The 20,045-nt window shown below is 42.7% G+C and overlaps 1 protein-coding gene across 1 annotated transcript; it reads left to right on the forward strand.

Moving 5' to 3' along the window:
- The first annotated feature begins 1,229 nt into the window (after positions 1 to 1,229).
- Positions 1,230 to 18,299, forward strand: LOC121552272 (homeobox protein Meis2). Its single transcript, XM_041865048.2, has 13 exons — positions 1,230 to 1,782; positions 2,051 to 2,283; positions 2,661 to 2,802; positions 3,048 to 3,098; positions 3,796 to 3,846; positions 4,068 to 4,214; positions 7,125 to 7,239; positions 11,641 to 11,780; positions 14,112 to 14,188; positions 15,483 to 15,541; positions 15,794 to 15,883; positions 16,053 to 16,150; positions 17,294 to 18,299. The coding sequence occupies exons 1-12, from the start codon at positions 1,765 to 1,767 to the stop codon at positions 16,109 to 16,111; spliced, it is 1,182 nt and encodes a 393-aa protein (XP_041720982.1). The 5' UTR covers positions 1,230 to 1,764; the 3' UTR covers positions 16,112 to 16,150; positions 17,294 to 18,299.
- The last annotated feature ends 1,746 nt before the right edge of the window (positions 18,300 to 20,045 follow it).

Below are 20,045 nucleotides of genomic sequence, written 5' to 3' on the forward strand. Positions count from 1 at the left end.
TGTCCAAATAATTTTAACTTGGACTAACTACACCTTACTTCCAAATCCGCATGTTTCATAATGTATTTCACCTGCAGTATTTGTCACAACAAAATCATAAGGCTATCTATATTTTTCTGTCCAGTACCGCTCTGTAAAACCTTTATGCGCATGTTGGTCCAGTAGACAAGTCTTGGTCGACAAAAAGAGGAGGAATGGAACGTCGAGAGACAGAGAGAATACGAGCCAACACGCCTACAGCTCGAGAGACAGAGAGAATTCGAGCCAACACGCCTACAGCATTCCCACAATCTCAAACACAACCTCTTCATACACTGACCACAGTACACATGTATGGTGTCTGTAGCCTAAACTCTGTTTACAACTGCATTGTTATCCAATCCTGGCGCTAGACCGGAAAGCCTACTTCAAGGTACCCATATCTGTCATAAAGACCAAAATATGTGTCCAAAATATATCCAATTTAACCTAAATATATGCCACACTCATAGAAAAAAAGGTTATGGATAGAACCAAAAATGTTTCTATGCTTGATTCATATATGGCACCTCGTTCTATAAAGAACCGATATTGGTTCCATATATAACCTTATATGGAACCCAAGGGTTCTATATGGAACACTACAAAAGGGTTCTAAATAGAACCTTTACGGGTGTCATATATGAAGCAAGCAATATAACCCTTTTTGGTTCTATCCAGAATTTTTTTTTCTAAGAGTGCATATGAAAATATTACTGAGTGACCAATGTCAAGGCTGAGTGAGGCTATTTACACCGAAATTCAACTCCTGTTTTATATCCTATCCATAGACTATACTATGCATGACATAATGGGAGCCTATACCTAGTACATTAGTACAGAAAGGGAGATATAATGGTCTCTTCTCAAGACTGCTCTTTTCCCATCTCAAGGCTTTTGCGCCAGGCACCCCTAAAAAGAATCAGACAATTGGAAAAGTTAGGTCATTAAATCAAACAAGTACAGTTTTCTTGACGGTTATGTTCATGGGGAATAGTTAGTGTTGAATTGTCATCTACCAAATTCCTTTGTAGCGCTAATTGCAATGGATATCCTCACCGCTTTGGTGACAAGATGTGACAGTTATTTTGCGTCACCCTGTGCCTTATCCAATGCAAACAACATTCGCTGGCGTGTCACGGGCGTCACTCCAATCCCCCTTTACTTAGCAGTATGGGACTGGTTAAACCCTCCCTCTTTCCGGGTTCCGTCATCACCTTCTACGAACTGATCAGTGGAGCTAGTCTATCCTATAAGCGCGCTCACAGCCAACCTGCAAACATTCGCTGACACCTTCACATTTCAGAGCGGGAGGCAATGGCCACGAGGACCGACGCATCCTGGGAAGTTCTTTTTTATTAGGCTACATTTCATTCAAAAGGGAAAAGTGGTGCTTTGGAGCTAATCATCTCTATCAACTGTATAGGCTATAGATTACCTTGACAACCAGTCTCGGTGATTGACAGCAGGACCGATAAGCGAAGGTTTTCGATGCGCTTATTAGAAAAACTTTTAACCGAAGGTTCTTAATTGGTATTATCCGTCATGGTGATTTCGCTATTTAGGCTATTGCAATAATTATTCTTGAAAAATACACATCTTCACCTTGCTGCGGGTTTCCTTTTTATTGCCACTGCGGATTACAATATTCAATTGGATATAAAAGGCATCAACTTAATACACGACCTTCTCTGCGGACTGAGACAGTAGCTGTTTCTTACCTCTCTGTATCTCCAAGACAAGCGCATGTCGATGGCGCAAAGGGTAAGTCTTAGTACACTTGCAATGTGTATTTTCTGAGTTGATCAAACTGAACGCAATTTCCTTTTGGAATACCCATAAGTCTGGACCCTGTATTATATGCGTTGTTCTGTTTTCCATGCATGGGAAATTTGACTAGATTCATGTTCAGTGTCATGCATACAGGCTTGTGTTTGGAGGGGATGTCTGTAGCCTCTCTTATATCCGTGATAGAAGCATGTCAACAGACAGTCCTCGAGTTTCTCTCACTTAACTGTCTTTCTCCATCCAGTACGATGAGCTGGCTCACTATGGTGGTGGGATGGACGGAGTTGGACTCCCGGCGTCCATGTATGGAGACCCGCATGCTCCCCGGCCGCTTCCGCAAGTCCACCACCTGAACCACGGTCCGCCTCCACATCCAACCCAGCACTATGGAGCCCACGCACCCCACAACATCATGCCCAGCAGCATGGGCAGCGCTGTCAACGACGGACTAAAAAGAGACAAAGATCAAATCTATGGGTGTGCATCAGAATTGTCCCATGGCTTACACTGGGTTTTGTTATGTTTTTTATAGCCTACAAATTAAAGTTACAAGTGAAGTATTTAAAAGCATTTAGTCAGAAGTTAGAACCAAATCCTAACTTGACATTCGTGAGTAAATCTATAAATTTAATTCATTTTGCGCAAAAATTCTAGGCCTATTTTACGAGCATATCGCAACTCAAGATTCGGCCCTTACTCTGAGTGGAGACACTTCACTTTTATCAGTCATTGTAGGCTATACAGAAATATAAAACACGGATCAAGTGCAATGCAGTCCTCTTAATTTAAAAAAAAATCTAATATTCCTGGAAAGAGGGAACACATATTCATGTTTTGTCTCCATCATGTTGCAGTCACCCGTTATTCCCTCTGCTAGCACTGGTGTTTGAGAAGTGTGAGTTGGCGACCTGCACACCGAGGGAGCCTGGAGTAGCGGGCGGCGATGTCTGCTCCTCAGACTCCTTCAACGAAGACATCGCTGTCTTTGCAAAACAGGTACTTGTGGTTTAAGCCACGTTTTAGGTCAGCAAAAATAGGGATACAGATATTATGGATGTGAAGGCTACTGTAAACGTTAAACATGCTTTCCTTAATTTATTTCTTGTTTGATTGATGGGTGGATGGATTGATTGACTGATTGCTTGCCTGTTTGATTGATTAGTTGATTGATCGATTGATGGACTGACTGATTGATTGCTGTATGTAGACAATAGACTAATATTATAATTTTTTCTTTATAGATACGTACAGAGAAACCGTTATTTTCATCGAATCCGGAGTTGGACAACTTGGTAAGCGAGTTAACCTGCATATCCACTGTTTACGCATCAATTGCGCAGCTGGATAAATAGTGTGATTATGAGCTTGTTTGAGTTCACTTTATTTGAACACAACACGAATATTCAGAACGTTCATTTGAAGGAGCAACAGGAAACGCAGACGAGTCATGTAGTCAAAGCCCAATTCTGCTCCTCTGCAGTGGGAAGCTGCGGAGGTCCTTAACTAGGGCAACCCCAAAGCAGGGACTCTAGGAACCATTTCTGTCCTATTGAATCCATTTGAATGAGAAAATACATTGTTTTAAGTCATGAAGTATACTGTTACATATCTCTTACTTTACTGTATAGGCCCGCAGTGTGCATTCATGCATTTATGGTGTTATTACATAGCATTGCTGTCTGATGAAAACCTCATCTCCGTTTTTGCCAATTTTCACAGCTTTTTACGTGTATTGAAAGCAGTAACTCCCATCAATGTACTCTGAACATATCATGACTCTAAGACCAAGAAAATATATTCAGAATAGCTTCTGAAGTTTTATAATATGCTCATTAATAGGAAAATATGGCGTTTTCTTTTTTGTTTCTTTCCTGAAAAGTTTCTGTTGATGAGATTTTCATCAGACAGCTACGATAGGCTAGTTACTATCCATTTGAGGTAAACATGTCAGCATGAATAAAGCTTAACTCTTATATTTTCCTTTTCCAGATGATCCAAGCTATACAAGTATTACGATTTCATCTTTTGGAATTAGAGAAGGTGAATTATGTTGTTTTATTGTAGACCTATATTTAATGCTTTACTTTGTGCTTTTTTATGTTTTTATATATTTTTTCAAAACGTCCTACAATCACTGATAATCGCACAGTTGTACTCATAACTGCATGTTTTACTCTAACACACTAAGCATATAGTTTACTAGGCTACTGCACCGATGTCCTGTATTAAGAGTGCTGCTAACACAAATGTTCATTGGATAGGTGCACGAGCTCTGCGACAACTTCTGCCATCGGTACATCAGTTGTTTGAAAGGCAAAATGCCCATAGACTTGGTCATAGACGACCGAGATGGCTGTAAATCCGACTTCGATGACGTGACAGGATCCTCCACAAATCTAGCAGATCACGTGAGTGGCTCGGCTTTGAAATTAGCCTACATATTGGTGCTAATTTTGACAATGGGTCCTAATAACATGGTATGTGTGATGTACAAAAATATAATTTCAAGACATTTGCGTAATTGTGAGTCAGTTTAATAGATAACAAATGTAATCAACATATTTTTTTAAATAAACAGTACAATTTAATTTGCTGGTATTTCATGTTTATTTGTATTAATAACCTATCAACAAAAAGTAATCTAATGCACATTAGTGTATGTGCAAAGCTGTGACAGTCAGTCCGTTAATTCATGTGTGTGTGTTCCAATTTTATTATTGTCCTTGTGGTGTGTATGGAAGTTTCATAGAGCTCTCATGTCTTTTTAAAAAGAGGAAGAATAAGAGAGGGAATTATTTATTTGATGGAGTTCTTTCACTTCTTCTGCTCTATTGTATAAATAATCTACTTTATCTGTTTATCAGAGAGGGAGATGGAGAGAATGACAGTTGTATGCACACATGACTGTAAGCCGCTTTGGATAAAAGCATCAGCTAAATACATTTACATTACATTTACATTTACGTCATTTAGCAGACGCTCTTATCCAGAGCGACTTACAAGAATGGCATTTGTTATATATTAGATGAGAATGTGCTTATTAGAAATGTCCTAAATCAATTTTTTATTATTTTCTATTCTTTCCAAAATTGAAATGTTTATGTTTTTTCTTTGAGGTAATAGATTAGTACAGCTGGATGTGTCCTGTTTGGTCTTTCCCGTCTCCTTCCCCTTCTGGTGTTTGATTTTACACTTGAATGCTAAACCAATCAGATTATTATTGTCAGTAAAGAGGGGGGTCTTTGTCAACCCATTTGCCCATAGGGTGCCCCCTACTCTGGCTCTTCCTCTTCCCAATACCCACTCCCCCTGTCACATGTCATTTCAGATGGCATGGTTCCTTAACTCTAGTACTGGAGCAATGGCAGGAACTTTGTGTTGGGGAGATTCCTCATATTAGATTATTGTCCTGTATAGTAGATATTTCGGAAGTAAGCCACAAAAATGGTATTCACTGTCCACATTCACTTCCATTTTTGGATGATATTGCATTTTGTTGATTCGGTGGTTGTAGACACAAACAAACAAGGTTCATTCATCTGACAAGATAGGACATTCTCCTGCTGGTCGTCCTAGGATGCAGTTCACCTTCGTAATATAATAATAATATATGCCATTTAGCAGATGCTTTTATTCCAAAGGGACTTACAGTCATGTGTGCATACATTTTACGTATGGTAGGCCCCGGGAATCAAACCTACAATCCTGGTGACGCAAGCACCATGCTCTAACAACTGAACCATACAGGACCACTTCATTCTGTATGAGCTGTAGTTCTCTGGGTGTGAGGGCACATACAGAACACACGCAGAATGGTGTATGTGAATGCCAACCACTCTGAATGCTGGGCCTAGTTCATGTTTGAGAAGAACAACAGCTGTTTGTTTATGCTAGCTATGTGTTGGTGAAGGCAACATTAGCCTCCATTTCCAGTCTTTCACATTTGCGTTATTTCAGTAACAATTGTCTGACTTGTGAGACTAAAGGCAACTAGTGTACGTAGTGAGAAGTTAATAAAAGTTTAGAACTATGTTCGCTCTACATATTATATTTCTACAGTGAAGACTAACCCTCACAATGATACAATGCGTGAGGGCAAGAAAGTATATTGGTCTGAGTATGCTTCTCTAAGTGACACACAAGTTATGCCTCTCTTTTGTCATCCCCTGCTCAAATGCAAATTTGAGCTCATATCCCTATTTGAGTCCACAACCCAGCCAATAGCCCAAGAGACAGCACCTTTATATCCATGTTTATATCACAAATTTACAGAATGATAAGACTAATTTGAGTTAAGGGACGACTGGCTTGAAAACTTGCCATTTGAATCAGGTTAACCAGCTAGCTGATACGGCCATTTTTACAATGATTGAAGATCCTATGATTTGAGAAATAGATCCAGATATCATAATTTCTTATTTATCTCATCAACTTATCTGCCTTTATGGATCTCAGTTTTTATGCTACATTTTAAAGAACGATAGACCACACTGTATCAGTAATTAATGTAATCTTAACAGCTGGAGTGTGAGTGAGTAAAGAACCCCCTTCATTTGCTTGATAAACGTGAAAACACATGGCACTTTGAATGGGGCCGCCACACAAACAGCTTTCTAATTACTGTGTGTTGGGATGGAAAAGGGGTCTGCTCGTCGAGCTCGTCGAGAGGCATCATTCACACTGCGCTGCCATTGTTGCCGTGATTATTCTTGTCATTGGCTGAGCTCTTCATCTGAGCGCCATCCGGCAAACAGCTGACGCCAGGAGGCTGAAGAGGTTGCTCTGCTGTTTGGCCCTTAGCTTAAGACTGTCTAAGTACCATGGTCCCTGCCCTTACATGGCCCAATAAATAGGGGTTCGGACAGATTCTGGGCTTCCGAATCAGTCAAGATATCGGACGACAGAGGATAGGGAGGAGTGTTGCTGGAGCTCTGTTGCGGATCGGTTTTGCTCTACAGTATTAGCTGGTTTAGCTGAATATCAGCTATATTGGGTTTTGTTTGTTCTTTTTTGGGGGGCCATCTCAGTTTCAGGGAAAATGGTAACTTAGATTTTTGGGTTATCGATTGTTTGGAACTTGTTCTATTTTCTTATTGAGGTCATGGTCATATTGTTCAATATTGTGCGCTGTGGTATATCGGCTAATAATGAGAAGAGATAAGCGGTGCGTGTGTGTGTCTGGGAGTTACATTGATATTGAGTAATGGCATACTGTTCCACTGCTCTCTAATGTGATCTGTCTCTCTCTCCCTCCTCTCCTGGTGTGTGGCCGGGATGTGGGATATGTTGATGACCCGATGAACCTCTGTGGACCCCAGAACCCGACGTCCTGGAGAGACCTGGATGACGCCCACTCCACGCCCTCTGTGGGCACCCCGGGGCCCTCCAGCGGGGGCCACGTCTCCCAGAGTGGGGACAACAGCAGTGAACTCGGTAAGAGACCAACAGCTTCTCTTTACACTCAACTCCATATCAAAGGTTGACCTCAGTGCTGACCCCATACAAAGGCAATAGTATTTTCTTTGTAGGCTATAGGGCAAACTTAGTCTTTCCAGAGATCCTAATGATAAGCGGTTGTTGCTCTATCCTTATCATTCAGATAAAGTTGATAAGAGGTTGTTGTTGAATCAATAGCTATTTGATTGAGTTTTGATGGTGACTTTGTAGTTTTAGCACTTATCCAGGTCAGGTTATGGAAATAATTCAATAGTTTAATCTGGTCTTTGTTATATGATGGCTTGTCTGATGAGTGTCATTATTGCCAATTACTAGTTTTGCATGATTCTGCCCAGCATTGCTGTAGTGTAGCCTACTTGGGTGTAGCCTACTGTTAATTTGGCCTGTGATTGCTCAGTGGAAGCTATAAGGGTTTTATGACTTGTTTTTGTTTTTCTCTCCTATGGCCACAGTAAAAATAGAATAGACTTTAAAGCAACTTACCACCCTCTGCCCATCAGGCATTAATAGCCAGGGCATTGAGCTAAACAATGGGAGGATGCTTTGCAAGACAAGAGCAATTCAGAGGATGAAAGGACAGTCAGAAACACAGATTAAGTCTCTTCCTCCTCTGATTTAATAGTTTATTCACTTATCCTAACTATCTGAAAACATGTGAAACGAATTATACTTAATATCCATGCCTGCATTATTTGTAATGTAATTGTATACTCTAACACTGAATATCTGACTTGTATGTCAGCAAATAGAGGGGAAGAGGATGGTGTGAATGGCTTTTTCCTTGGTTCCTCGGGAGGGCTTTTTTTAAAACAACAGCGGGGGGACACCCAAGGTCCATGCCTCCCTGCCCTTTTGACCTGGGTAGAGAATGCATATAGGACGGGGGAAGCACAATCCCCCCTGCCGTGGAGCTGGGAAGGACAGAGACACTTTATGTATGGATGAACAAAGAGGAGAAAAAGCCCCGGAATGATCAGAGGCCCAGAGTCACAGTAACTGATGGCAGGATCTGCTGCTGCCGTGCCTACCTGCTGCTCCTTGTGCCCCTCCTAGGGCACCTTTGCCCTTTTTTCATCCCTCGTTTCCATCCCTTGTTTTCATCCCCTTTTCTCATTCAAGAGGATGAGGAAAGCAAACACTTTTAACATAGGAAGGGAACTGGGGGCCAAAGCAGGGCCCTTACGTCAGTAGTGCAGGCCAGGCTAGGAGATTACCGATGCTCTTCAAAGCACCTGCTACTATGAGGGAGCTCCTATTGTCCTAATGGATATTAGTCATGGTTTTCTGAGCCAATGATAAAAGCTTTTAAAGGGTTAACCTACAATCTTAACTAATCGGGGAGCCTCGTGGTTGGTTGCCGTGTGGTTGCCGTGTGGTTGCCGTGTGGTATCAACCACAGGTATTTGATATGTGGTTGGTTGCTGGTGGTATGGTTATGGCTGTGTGGCTATGTTAGCCATGTGGCTGACCGCTAACCCATGGCTTATACAGTCTTTGGTTGTTTCCTTGTAAGCTGTGTGATATGCAGAGGGGCTTCTCTTTGATAACAACTCCCCCAGGGTGACTCTCTCAGATGGGGCACAGGGGCAGAGCTAAAGAGGCTGAGATATCCTAGGAATGTTTTTTTGGGGAGGGGCTTGGAATGTCCATCACAATGGCAAAAAGAAAAGGAAAGGAACCCAAGGGGAGCTAGCTACAGCAAAGCTCTTGTACAAGAGGGGAATGCAGAGAGGGAAGAAACAGAATGCAGTCAGTGCATCTTTTAGTCTTCTCCGGATTCCACTGAAGATGGAATCCAGTACTGCAATGACACTGCAGGCTAATGTCCCTATAGAAGCTGTCACAAAATGCTCTCACAAATAACAAGGGAGTGAGACATCTAACCCTTATCAATCACCACTCAAAATCAATAGGATATAGGCCTATGGGAGGCACAATTCTAGATCTATCCATGATTTGGGGAGAAAATCCAGCAATTATCAACATCTTCACACTATGGATTCCCCCTGTTTTGGCAAGCTGCCAGACAGCAGCTCCCATTTAGCAGCGTGCATCATGGGTAATAACAGGAGAGGCTGAGAAGTGTCACTGGTGATGGATCAGGTCCCGGTGAGCTCATTAGGCAAGCTGCACTGGGCTCGCATCACTGATGCAGGCCGGGATACAGCAATCAGTTCTGCTAGCTAGTAGCCCACCCTGCACTTTGTCTTATATGGACATGTCATCATGTGGATTCTCTTGCCTCTAGTTGTCCCAGTTTATACCTGACTGTAGGAACACTGGCCTTTGCTGTTGTTGATGAGAGAGAGGGAGGGAGAGAAAGAGAGAGAGGCTGAGACGTGGTGGGTGGGGGTGGAAGTGGAAGCCAGGCAAGGATGGCTCTGTTCTTCATATCTTAGGGTGCTGTTTTCCCTAAAGCGCCCGAGGCGATACTCCAGCCTTCCCTGCGGCAGCAGGCGGCCCCCCTCTATGTTACGCGTGTAGACACTGGGGCAGACAGGGAGGGAGCTGGGCAGGCAGGCAGGCGAAGGGGGATAGGTCACGGGAGGAGCGTTCCATGGGTACAACTTTGAGAGTAGTGCACCATCACACTGGTTAGATTGGCTGAGTTGCCAGGGAACAGTCAGAAACGATTAGCGTAGCGGAGGATCTGCCTGGAGGCCTTCCCTCTCTGGAGCAGGAAAAAACAGAGGGAGGGGGGCAGGGGGGGACGTTCCTTAGATATAATTAGGCTGTGCTAGTGAGTTCTGTCTGTCCTGTCTTTCTTTCTTGCTTGCTTTCTTTTTGTAATTTGCTTCAGGAACATCATTATTTAAAATGACCAATATTGATTTTGGTCATTTTGATCACCCGCTAAGCCCAAACGTTTAATCATTGATTGGTATAGTTTGTATTGATTATTTCACCTCTCAAGGCATGTCTTGAGTGGTGTCTCTCCCAGCCTGTGAGACAGGATATTAACTGTCCAGTCCGAAATGACAGATCTCTTCAACCAAGTACTCTGCACCCACAACAAACCTCATCATTTCCTTCAGTCATAAGACTGAAAGCTTAGAGAATAAAACTTTTATAACAATTTGTTATAACATCTACAGATAGAGAAGGTGGGGTATAGAGAACAAAGTGAAGGATCACATAGGAGAGAGACAGTGGCCAAGCAACCTATGCCCTGTCCAGTCCATAGACTACACCATCCGTCAGAACTCCCACCCCCCTCCCCTCCCTCCCCTCACCCCTTGTCCCACCCCACTCAGTCCAACTCATCCTTTTTAATGTCAATATTCATTAGCTGAAATATTTATGCATGAATATGGGCGCATATATAGAATCCCCTTTGATTGATGCATCCCCAAAAACAAAAAGACATGCCAGGGCGAATCTTAAGAAAAGTAGGGTTCCTGTCCCGCCCCAGGGGAGGAGTCTCTCAGATGCATTATTCACATGCCCTCCAGGCAGGCTTTCAAGGCATCTCTGCCCCGAAGGCAAGAAAAATAACTACCACTGTTAAAAGTAAATCATCTCTGCTGATGCACAATTAATGGCGGAGAGGGAGAAGGAGAGACATGGATAGAGTGCCCAGAGAGTGCTGTGATGGGGAGCAAGACTTGATCCGTGTGAAGGTTCCCGCTGAAATCAAACAAGGATGCCATGGTAATAATGCCAGGAAGCGAGAGAGCGGTGGTGTGTGTGTGTGTGTGTGTGTGTGTGTCGCAGTGTGAGTCAGACAATCCAACACAGACAGACTGGAAGGGGGTGTGGAGGGGGTGGGGTGGGGGGTCACTGAACACATGGGGGGGCTTGAGGGGAAATGACCGCAGCCCCCAGCCCCCCAACACCCCCCATCCATCCACCCACACATCCCTAGCCAAATGTTTGATATGTCATTGTCCTCTCATAGCTTAACCATGAGGTTACAACTGTTGTTTTTGTTATTGTTCATTTTTGTCATTTTTTATAACCAAATCATTAGTCTATATCAAACGGCGGAGTATATAAATAAATACGCTGCTGGCTGCGCATTGTGTCCGGCAACGGCTCTAACAGTCGTTATTCATGTCAAGTGTACAGCCCGGCTCCCGCAGTCATTACCTCATGTCAAACGTGCAGCTCAGATTGAATTAATAGCTTGGCTTTTTTTTCACTACAGTATACTGTATGAACCTCTCTTCATTATCCAGACACTGTAGCAGTGTGGATGAGGAGATGCAAATGTGAAAGTTGTGGAATATTGTGTTCTAATGCTGTTGCTGTGCCCTAGACCTCTGCTGCCCTTTTAGTGTGTGTTTGTGGCGAAGGGCGGTGATGTGTCGAAATTAAAGCCTTCTCTCTCCTAACGTATCCCTCCACCTCTCTTCTCTACTTTTTCTCTTATCGCAGGAGACGGCCTCGACAACAGCCTCGCGTCACCGGGCACAGGAGACGAGGACGACCAGGACAAGAAGAGGCAGAAGAAGAGGGGCATCTTCCCCAAAGTGGCCACCAATATCATGCGAGCGTGGCTCTTCCAGCACCTTACGGTAAGACAGCAGGCCGAACCTAGCACCAGCTCCAGACATTCTCCTTTAATGCAGTGGTTCTCAACCTTTTTTGGTTATTGTACCCCAATCACATCTTGCTCTGCCCAAAGTACACCATCAAGTGCAAGGTGCAACCGATCATCACTATTATCAATTTAGTCACGAAGCCTATGTTTTGCACACATCTTATGGATCTTGTCAAGTATCCCCTGGGAGTAGGCCAAGTACCCCTAGGGGCAATAGTAATAACGGTTGAGAACTGATGTCTTGCATCCAACACTCAATGCGAAACTACACAAGGGCATCGGCCTGTGGCTTTGTAGTCCTTCGCCGAGCAGTTTTCTCTCAGATGTTTTCTTATTAAGAACAGTCATTGAGACAAAGGCACAGAGAGCTGTATAAAAGACAAGTAGCGTATGTTGTCTAACTGTGGCCTCTCCATCATACAACACTTGTTAGGAATGATGCCACTTTACTCAGCGTCTGAACTACGTTTTAGAAAAACGGAATAGGCTACTTTCCCCAGAATGAAAGGACTATCTCACATTCCAACGACTTCCAACCAATCCTCAATGAGGAGAGTTTCACCTATTATCTACGGGCCCAAAAGACACCGTCACTGCCTCTTACTCCTCCGTTTTTCCTACTTTTCTCCTCTTCCCAATCTTAGATGTTTTCATAGCCCCTTATTTGTTTGCTGGGTGAAAAGCGGCCACACAGATGCTGTACAGGCAGCAATGCCTTCCTCTAAAAACCCACCTTTAGATTCCCCAGTTTAAAAAGAAGAGGCAAAGAAGGGCTAATTGAATTATCCCCTCTCTGTTCCCCCTTTTCAGACTAATTGGTTAAGCACAAGTGTTTGTCGTGGCAGGATGTGCCTCGTGAACACTGTGTAAGGGCCCCTCAATGTCTTCTGAATGGTCCTATTGCAACACCCAGGCGATCAAGCATTCATCGGGCTGCGGAGGCTTTACCGTTGAGGCTGGCATCGGAGAAGGGACAGAGGGGGGCTTCTCGGGATAGTCTTAGCCTCTAGCTTTTGTGGCCCCTATTCTGAGGAGGAACAAGATCCTCCTCTACAAAGCTATAGAGAAAGCAGCTGTGGAAGGTTTACATTTAATTCTAGGATTCCTTATTGGCCCATTAGCATGGTCATACAGTAGCTGTTGGTTTCCATGACAGCCATGCTGTTTGAAGACCTCCATCTGCATGCTGATTGAGACAGATCTTTGTGAAGCTCTGTTCTAGACAATGTTAGTTACAACAAACATACATTGCTTTAAGAAATGCAGCTGTAAAAGGGTCCTCTTGTTCAACCATGAGACCCTTTCCTCCACTAGGAGATAAAAGGATTAAGTCCACAGCTCAATGACCGGTTGCCCCAGAGTGATCTGAGTAAAGTCGGTTGTACATTGGAGAGAGGCCCCAATGTGACAACAGTCTGTGGGACATTAGCAAAGTGTTTTTTTTTTGGAAGACAGAGGGGTTCTGCTGGGTTGAGGGAGGAGCACTGAGCCATCCGTCACTAGACTGTCAGCCACCAAGCTGGGAGGTGACCATGACGATCACTTGTGGCAACAGTGGCCTTTGTCACCACCATTTCGGTTTCTGTTTGTGTGCGCTGTGTGGGTGTGCATGTGTGTGTGCATAAATGCTTGCATGTGTGTGCACGCTTGTGTGACTGAGTGTGTGTATGTGTGTGTGTATGTGCCTGAATGGCCTGTTTAAAAATGAAGTGCTTGGAAGCTCATCCTTCACCCGGTGACCACAGGAGGTGGTTGCGGCCCTGACAACGCCAAAATGGGGACGCGCCCCCGACCCTGCACCCTGTACATGGGTCACCTCTGTCTGCCATCTGCCACCCTCCTCCCTCTGTCACACCGCCAGCGGAGAGGCAGGGACAGGGGGACAGGGGCCGGGCCCTTTTCAGGCCCTATTCAGGCCCTAACAAAGGCGGCAATTGTGTCCCTTTGTATCGTGTCTGATCATTTGTCAAATAATGTCAAATAATGTCAAACAATGCCACACGCTTTGAGCCCAAAGTGTTTGGGGCGGGGGCCAAGCAGTGGTCAGTCTTGGTTGTTCACTTCTGCTATTGCTAACTAGAGAGATAGACTAGTGTGTGTGTATATGTGCCAAGGATCACTGTGGATGGGAGTTGGTCACAGAGCGTGATTACATTTCCTGAGTGACTTCCCTTTAAAGGTAAAGACCCTGGTCTTATGTGCAGGGTGTTTCATTCTAGAAGTGATCATTCTAAATGAATGCAAGCTGGGTGTTCTTTTTTCTACTGAAGCGCAAACGTATCTTTCTGTCCTCTGTTTACCACAGCACCCCTATCCTTCAGAGGAACAGAAGAAGCAGCTAGCACAGGACACAGGCCTCACCATCCTGCAAGTCAACAACTGGTGAGTAGCTAACCCTCAAGTCCCCACACTAACCCTAACCCCTGCGCTTCCTTCTCGCCGCCTTTCTTCCTTTCCTTCTTGCCTCCTCCCAGCACTGGTGCATATGCTCCTATTAACATTTACACTACAGCCATGTTTTAGGAGAAGCAGAGACATTCTAAGCTCAGCTCTTTGGAAATGGAACTAAAATGGTGCTCTATCTATCTTCACTGTCTGGGGGACACTCTGAAACTTTAAAGGGGTGGTGTGTGTGTGTGTGTCCCTCCTCCCCACACAATCCGCCAGCCTAATTTTAAATGTATAACATGATGGATTAAAGTATATTTAAGGCCCAGCAACCTTGCCCCTTTGTGGGCGGCAGGTAGTTTAGTGTATAAGAGCGTTGTGCCAGTAACCGAAAGGTTGCTGGTTCTAATCCCCGAGCCGACTAGGTGAAAAATCTGTCGATGTGCCCTTAAGCAAGGCACTTAACACTAATTGCTCATGTATGTCGCTCTGGATAAGAGTGTCTGCTAAATGACTAAAATGTAAATGTAGATGGCTTAGCATATTTTGAGAAGGTGGGTGGGGTCCAATCAAACGATCACAGGGGGATTTGGGATTTGTCTTCAAGGATACAGTTCTAGTGTGTCATCTAAAAGGCATAATTTTACTTGGGGCTTACACAGGGTCAGGTTTGGATTAATTGAGATGACATTGGCTTCTCGCGATTAATCCTCCATCGTCCCAGAATCCATGGTAGGGTCTTCTTTAAGTGTATCAGGTTCTCAATAGACCTAATTACATAGACGTGCACCTCTAATCCCGAGGAGTTAAGAAGTCTAAGGGTTTTTCTCATGGATCTACTTCAATACACTTATCAAAGCAGGCGAATGCTTAGCTTACCTAGCTGTCCGTTCTGTTGGGTAGTGGTACGTCTCCGCCCAAAATTGGCAAAACGTTTAGTCTTATCACATCCCAAGGCTAAAGGGGCTAAACCCAAATCAATAGACTTGGTAAGATACTGTATGTGGCTTTCTCCTAATACCCTAGATCATGTCAATAAAAATTAAACAGATTATAAACCTAATCCCTGAGGACATGAAGGATTGGAATGCTAGTAAAACTGGCGTAGGAAATTGTCACATTCTGTTTGATTGCTGAATGCTTTGATTGTGTAGGATTATCTTAAGTAGACCAGGGAGATAAATGCAAAGGAGATCTTAAAGAAAGAAGCTTTATGTACTGTATATTCCATGTTTGCCAGGACAGTGATTTGAATTTTCTCTCCATTCTCTCTTCCCTTTCGCTCCAGGTTCATCAACGCCAGGAGGAGAATAGTACAGCCTATGATTGACCAGTCTAACAGAACAGGTAAGCCATAACTTCAATTGGTTCATTGATAATAATACGATGATACGATAATGTTGCGCTGTCATATATTTAATTGTACTATACTATATGATTTTTTAAATGTAGATAAGGATTTTTTGAATGCCGCTTTTATTGTTATGGTGTATCTCTTCTGTTTTATGGCCTCTAAACATACTGACCCATAGAAATATAATTATAATCTAGTATTATATCTCTATACTGACCCATTTCTGGTTTATTTTACATCCACAGTGGGCCAGGGGACAGCATACAGCCCTGACGGTCAACCAATGGGAGGCTTTGTACTCGATGGACAGCAGCACATGGGAATTCGACCTGGCGGTAAGCAACCTTTATTCTCACCATGTTATTTGTACCTTTCTACCAATGTAGCCTAGAATCAGTTTTGGTTCTGTTTGTCTATTGATGGGTCAAATATTGCAGAGTTTTATATGAACCAGTATATATTTCATCATGTAATTGGTTCCGCTCGCTGTCGCTCATTCTGCAGGACCAATGGGTGGCATGGGAATGAATATGGGCATGGATGGACAGTGGCACTACATGTAAACCCTCTCCAACTGAGGTTAGCCTGAAGAAGATGGTGAAGTAAGCACTGCCTTAATCTCTCTCCCCTGCTACATTTGTCACCCACAAGCCCCCCTCTGTCGTTTCTCTATTCCTCTCCATCACTCCCTCTCTCTTTCTCAATCTTTCTCCCTCTCTCCCTCCTCTCCTCTCCTCCTCACCCCTCGCTTCAATAGTTCCCCTATCCCTCTCCGTCACCCCATCTATTTTCATTTTTTTCTTGCTCTCTCCCTCCTCTCCTCTCCTTCTCACCCCCTTCCTCAATCGTTCCTCGATCCTTCTCCATCACTCCATCTCTCTCTCTTTCTCCATTTTTCTCCCCTCTCCATCCTCCTCTCATCTCCTTCTCTGGGCCCAATCTGATTAAGAGTGTGGGGTTCTCGACTCCCTCTGTCCCCCTCCAGCCCTATCAGCTCTCTAGCCCTGCTGACAGTTCACAAATCAAGACGTATCGCCTGCCGGAGGCACTGGAGCTCACCGTATTTTATTTAACACCCACACTCCACTGCTCAATGAGCCACGCTATAATGACACTTACCTTGATTAATTGAGCTCTTTATATGTAAATAGGGAGCTCCGCGTTTGCCTCACTTTTCACTGGGTGCCAATTCTGCCAACACAGCCCCTTTCCCTTCCCGATAATCCCCAGATTTAGCTAATGAAGTCCAAAGAGCATGATGGTGATTGCAGCGACGGCGCATCGCCTACATTTTAAATACAGCCCACATAGACATCTTATGTACTCAAGCTGAATAAATGCTGGCGATATAAATTTGAGACTATTTCATCCAATCATTTCTCATTGAATGATCATTGACCGGTTACTGTAATGGCGTAATACAGGAGGCTGTTCTCCTCCCCTAATTTAATCTGTGGCGAGACCATATGCTGATTGTGATGGCAGTAAATTTACCCAAGGCTCCATGTGGGGTTGTTTTGCAGTAATATGTGGTTATCCCATGCATGATGGAGTCAGAGCCATAACAGTTATCTAGGGATCCCTTAAGAATTACACCACTGAACCAGCACTGTCCCAATGTATGAATATGCTGTAAGGCCTATATATGTCTCTGTCATGTGTGGCTTTGTCTTTAACTTATAAGATGTAGGTTCCATATTTGGAGACTGTCAGAGACTGACCCAGGCTTCTTCTTTGTGTGACAGGCCTCCATGGTTTGCTCAGGGAAAATTCCATCCTGCCGAGTGGTCCAATGAGAGCGTGACTCTGCCCCAGTCACACCTGTACCCATCATCAGACCACACCCACCTCACCACCCCACTGGAGCACAGAGGACCACACCTACCCTGGGACAACCCACACCTGTACAGACCGCGCCCACATTGACCTTTACTAACTAACCCCATGCCTGGAGGACCCCGCCCACATTGACCTTTACTAACTAACCCCATGCCTGGAGGACCCCGCCCACATTGACCTTTACTAACTAACCCCATGCCTGGAGGAAGACCAGGATCTAGGAATAAACATCAACATTTACAGACTACAACAATCTTCCAAAACAAAAAAAGACTTCTGAATGAACAACAGAAGCTAAAATGACCTCAACAACATTTTGACACATTTTAGTTTTCTTTTTTAAATTATTTATTTATTTTTCTACAATGGTGGACCATCGGGACAAGAACTTTTAAGTCTTTGCCTGAGATATATTGTCACAATTGTACATACACACAGCCTGCACACACACACACACACACACACACACACACACACACACTAACACATATTCTCACACACACACACACACTTCATCCTATGAACACACCATGTGAAAACAACCACTGTGGAATATCTAAAAGGATGATGAAGACTAAGACTTTTAATAACTGTTGTGGTGTATAGACTTGTGCTTTTTCATTTGAGTGTTCTGTCCATGTTTGTGCTTTGTGATCACTAGTTTATAGAGTGAGAGTTTATCACTGATCCCACCTTTATGTGCTGTGGAAGAGAGAGGGGTTGACTCGGAGTCTGCAGCTCCATCCAGCTCCCAACAAAAAACCAAGCCCTCTTTTTATAAGACTGACTCCATACTGGTAAGGTAGATCCTGGACTGACTTCAATTTAGATCATTTTCAAATAGTTTTATAGCACACAGGAAGAAGGGAAAGGTTTCAACACTAAAAATACAAATAAAAACTCATTTTAAAACTTGACCTCTTTTTTCAGCACATATTCCCTTTCATCTCAGAAATAAATAACCTTTTGGGAAGAAAAAGAAGTGCTATAGCTTGAGTTAACAATATTTTGTACAAAATATAATACGATATTGTGACATAATTAATTTGGATAACATTAAGAAGTTGATGCATTTTTTGGTTTGCTGTTTGGTCGTTATTTGCACATTTGCTATCTGTATCTATGGTAAACATTTATGATATACCGCATAACTTTGTAAATTAAAAAGGTTTTCGTAATAACACACAACAATTCGTTTTCACACGAGGTCACGTTACAGTTTTGGTCGATATGGGACGAAATTGCTGTCGCTGTTTTCTTATTCGATTGAGGCTGACAGGAATGATGGATGACCTAGGACTACCGGTATTCGAAATACAGGGAGATACGCTGAATACCAAAACCACACTCTTTTGTTTTTATCAAGACACATTTTAAAAAGAGCAGTAGGATTATGCAATAAAAAGAAGTGGAAGCCTCGAGAAAAATGTCATATTTTCAAATCATTTCGTATGATATCACTCCCCCGACAAAAAGGAAAAAATATATTTGAAGATGGGTCTTGTAACCTAGCCTAAAAAAAACGTCGATAGAGATAAATTCGTTGGTATATGGTTTTATTATGAGACTTTTTGATATTGCTGTATTTTTCAAGGATGTATTCGTTTGTCTAGTTTGCTGTCTGTATTGCAGGGTGTGAGTTGGACTGAGAGAAAAAATGCTGTGGGCAACTTGGAGGATCATTTATCAATGTCAGCCATGAACGATATTGTGTGCTGTATTGATGAGAAGAATTACATTAGTGCGAGATGAGAGACTCATGGGCCAATGGTAAATGTGCAATTATGAGTTAGGCATACGAGTTAGGCCTATTCATTTTTATTCATCAAAGCATTTTAAGTTGGAAAAATTGTCTATTGATAGGCTATGACTTATAAACATTAGGCTATACGTTTTATATATTATTATTATTATATTATTACTAGACATATTATTATTGTTATTATTATTATTATTATTGGTATGTTATTTAAGCCGCATCTAATTATTTTTGTTATTTTGATACTTATTATAGGCCTAATCAATGTTATGCCTTTTGAAATAGTTACTATTATTGACGTGTCCTATTTTTATCTCACACCAAATAGCAATTACACCTATTATTCCACCGTCAGTGAACATTTTACATAACTCATCAAAAGATACCATTGGTTTTGTGAGATTCAATTTAAGCTTTCATTTAAGAGCTTTTTACGTGTTAAAATCACACTTTTTCCATCCTCTACCTCTGATAACTCAATACGAATATGAACAAATATATTGTTTTAGCGACGCTAAATCTTCACTACTGTGAAAATATTTTCCTCACGAATTGTTCACTAATTAAATACAACGTAGGGAAATTGTTTTCTCGAAATAATGTTGATGTCACATGCTTGAACCTGCATCGTGATTTGTGCACGGCATGGATCGGTTAGTGGAAAGGATTTGAGTGTCAAATATCAAAACTGATAGACTAGCCAAAAGAGCAGCTTGTAAGCCTAATTCTAACCTTATGGATAATATTTATTGTTTTTAATTTATAGGCCATGTCAATTAACATGTTAACGGAAAATCCCACCGGAAAACTATATTTTGGTATTTGTTTCATTAGTCCATTGTTGATATAGGCCAATATATATATATATATGTCAGCAATCAAGTTTTCAAGATATCTAA

The sequence above is a fragment of the Coregonus clupeaformis genome, chromosome 36 (genome assembly GCF_020615455.1).
Source record: "Coregonus clupeaformis isolate EN_2021a chromosome 36, ASM2061545v1, whole genome shotgun sequence".
Lineage (NCBI taxonomy): Eukaryota > Metazoa > Chordata > Actinopteri > Salmoniformes > Salmonidae > Coregonus > Coregonus clupeaformis.

Coding starts and splice junctions, on each gene's coding strand:
- LOC121552272 (XM_041865048.2), top strand. Junction 2,803..3,047: donor TCGCTGTCTTTGCAAAACAG/GTACTTGTGGTT, acceptor TTTTCTTTATAG/ATACGTACAGAGAAACCGTT. Junction 15,884..16,052: donor CATGGGAATTCGACCTGGCG/GTAAGCAACCTT, acceptor CTCATTCTGCAG/GACCAATGGGTGGCATGGGA.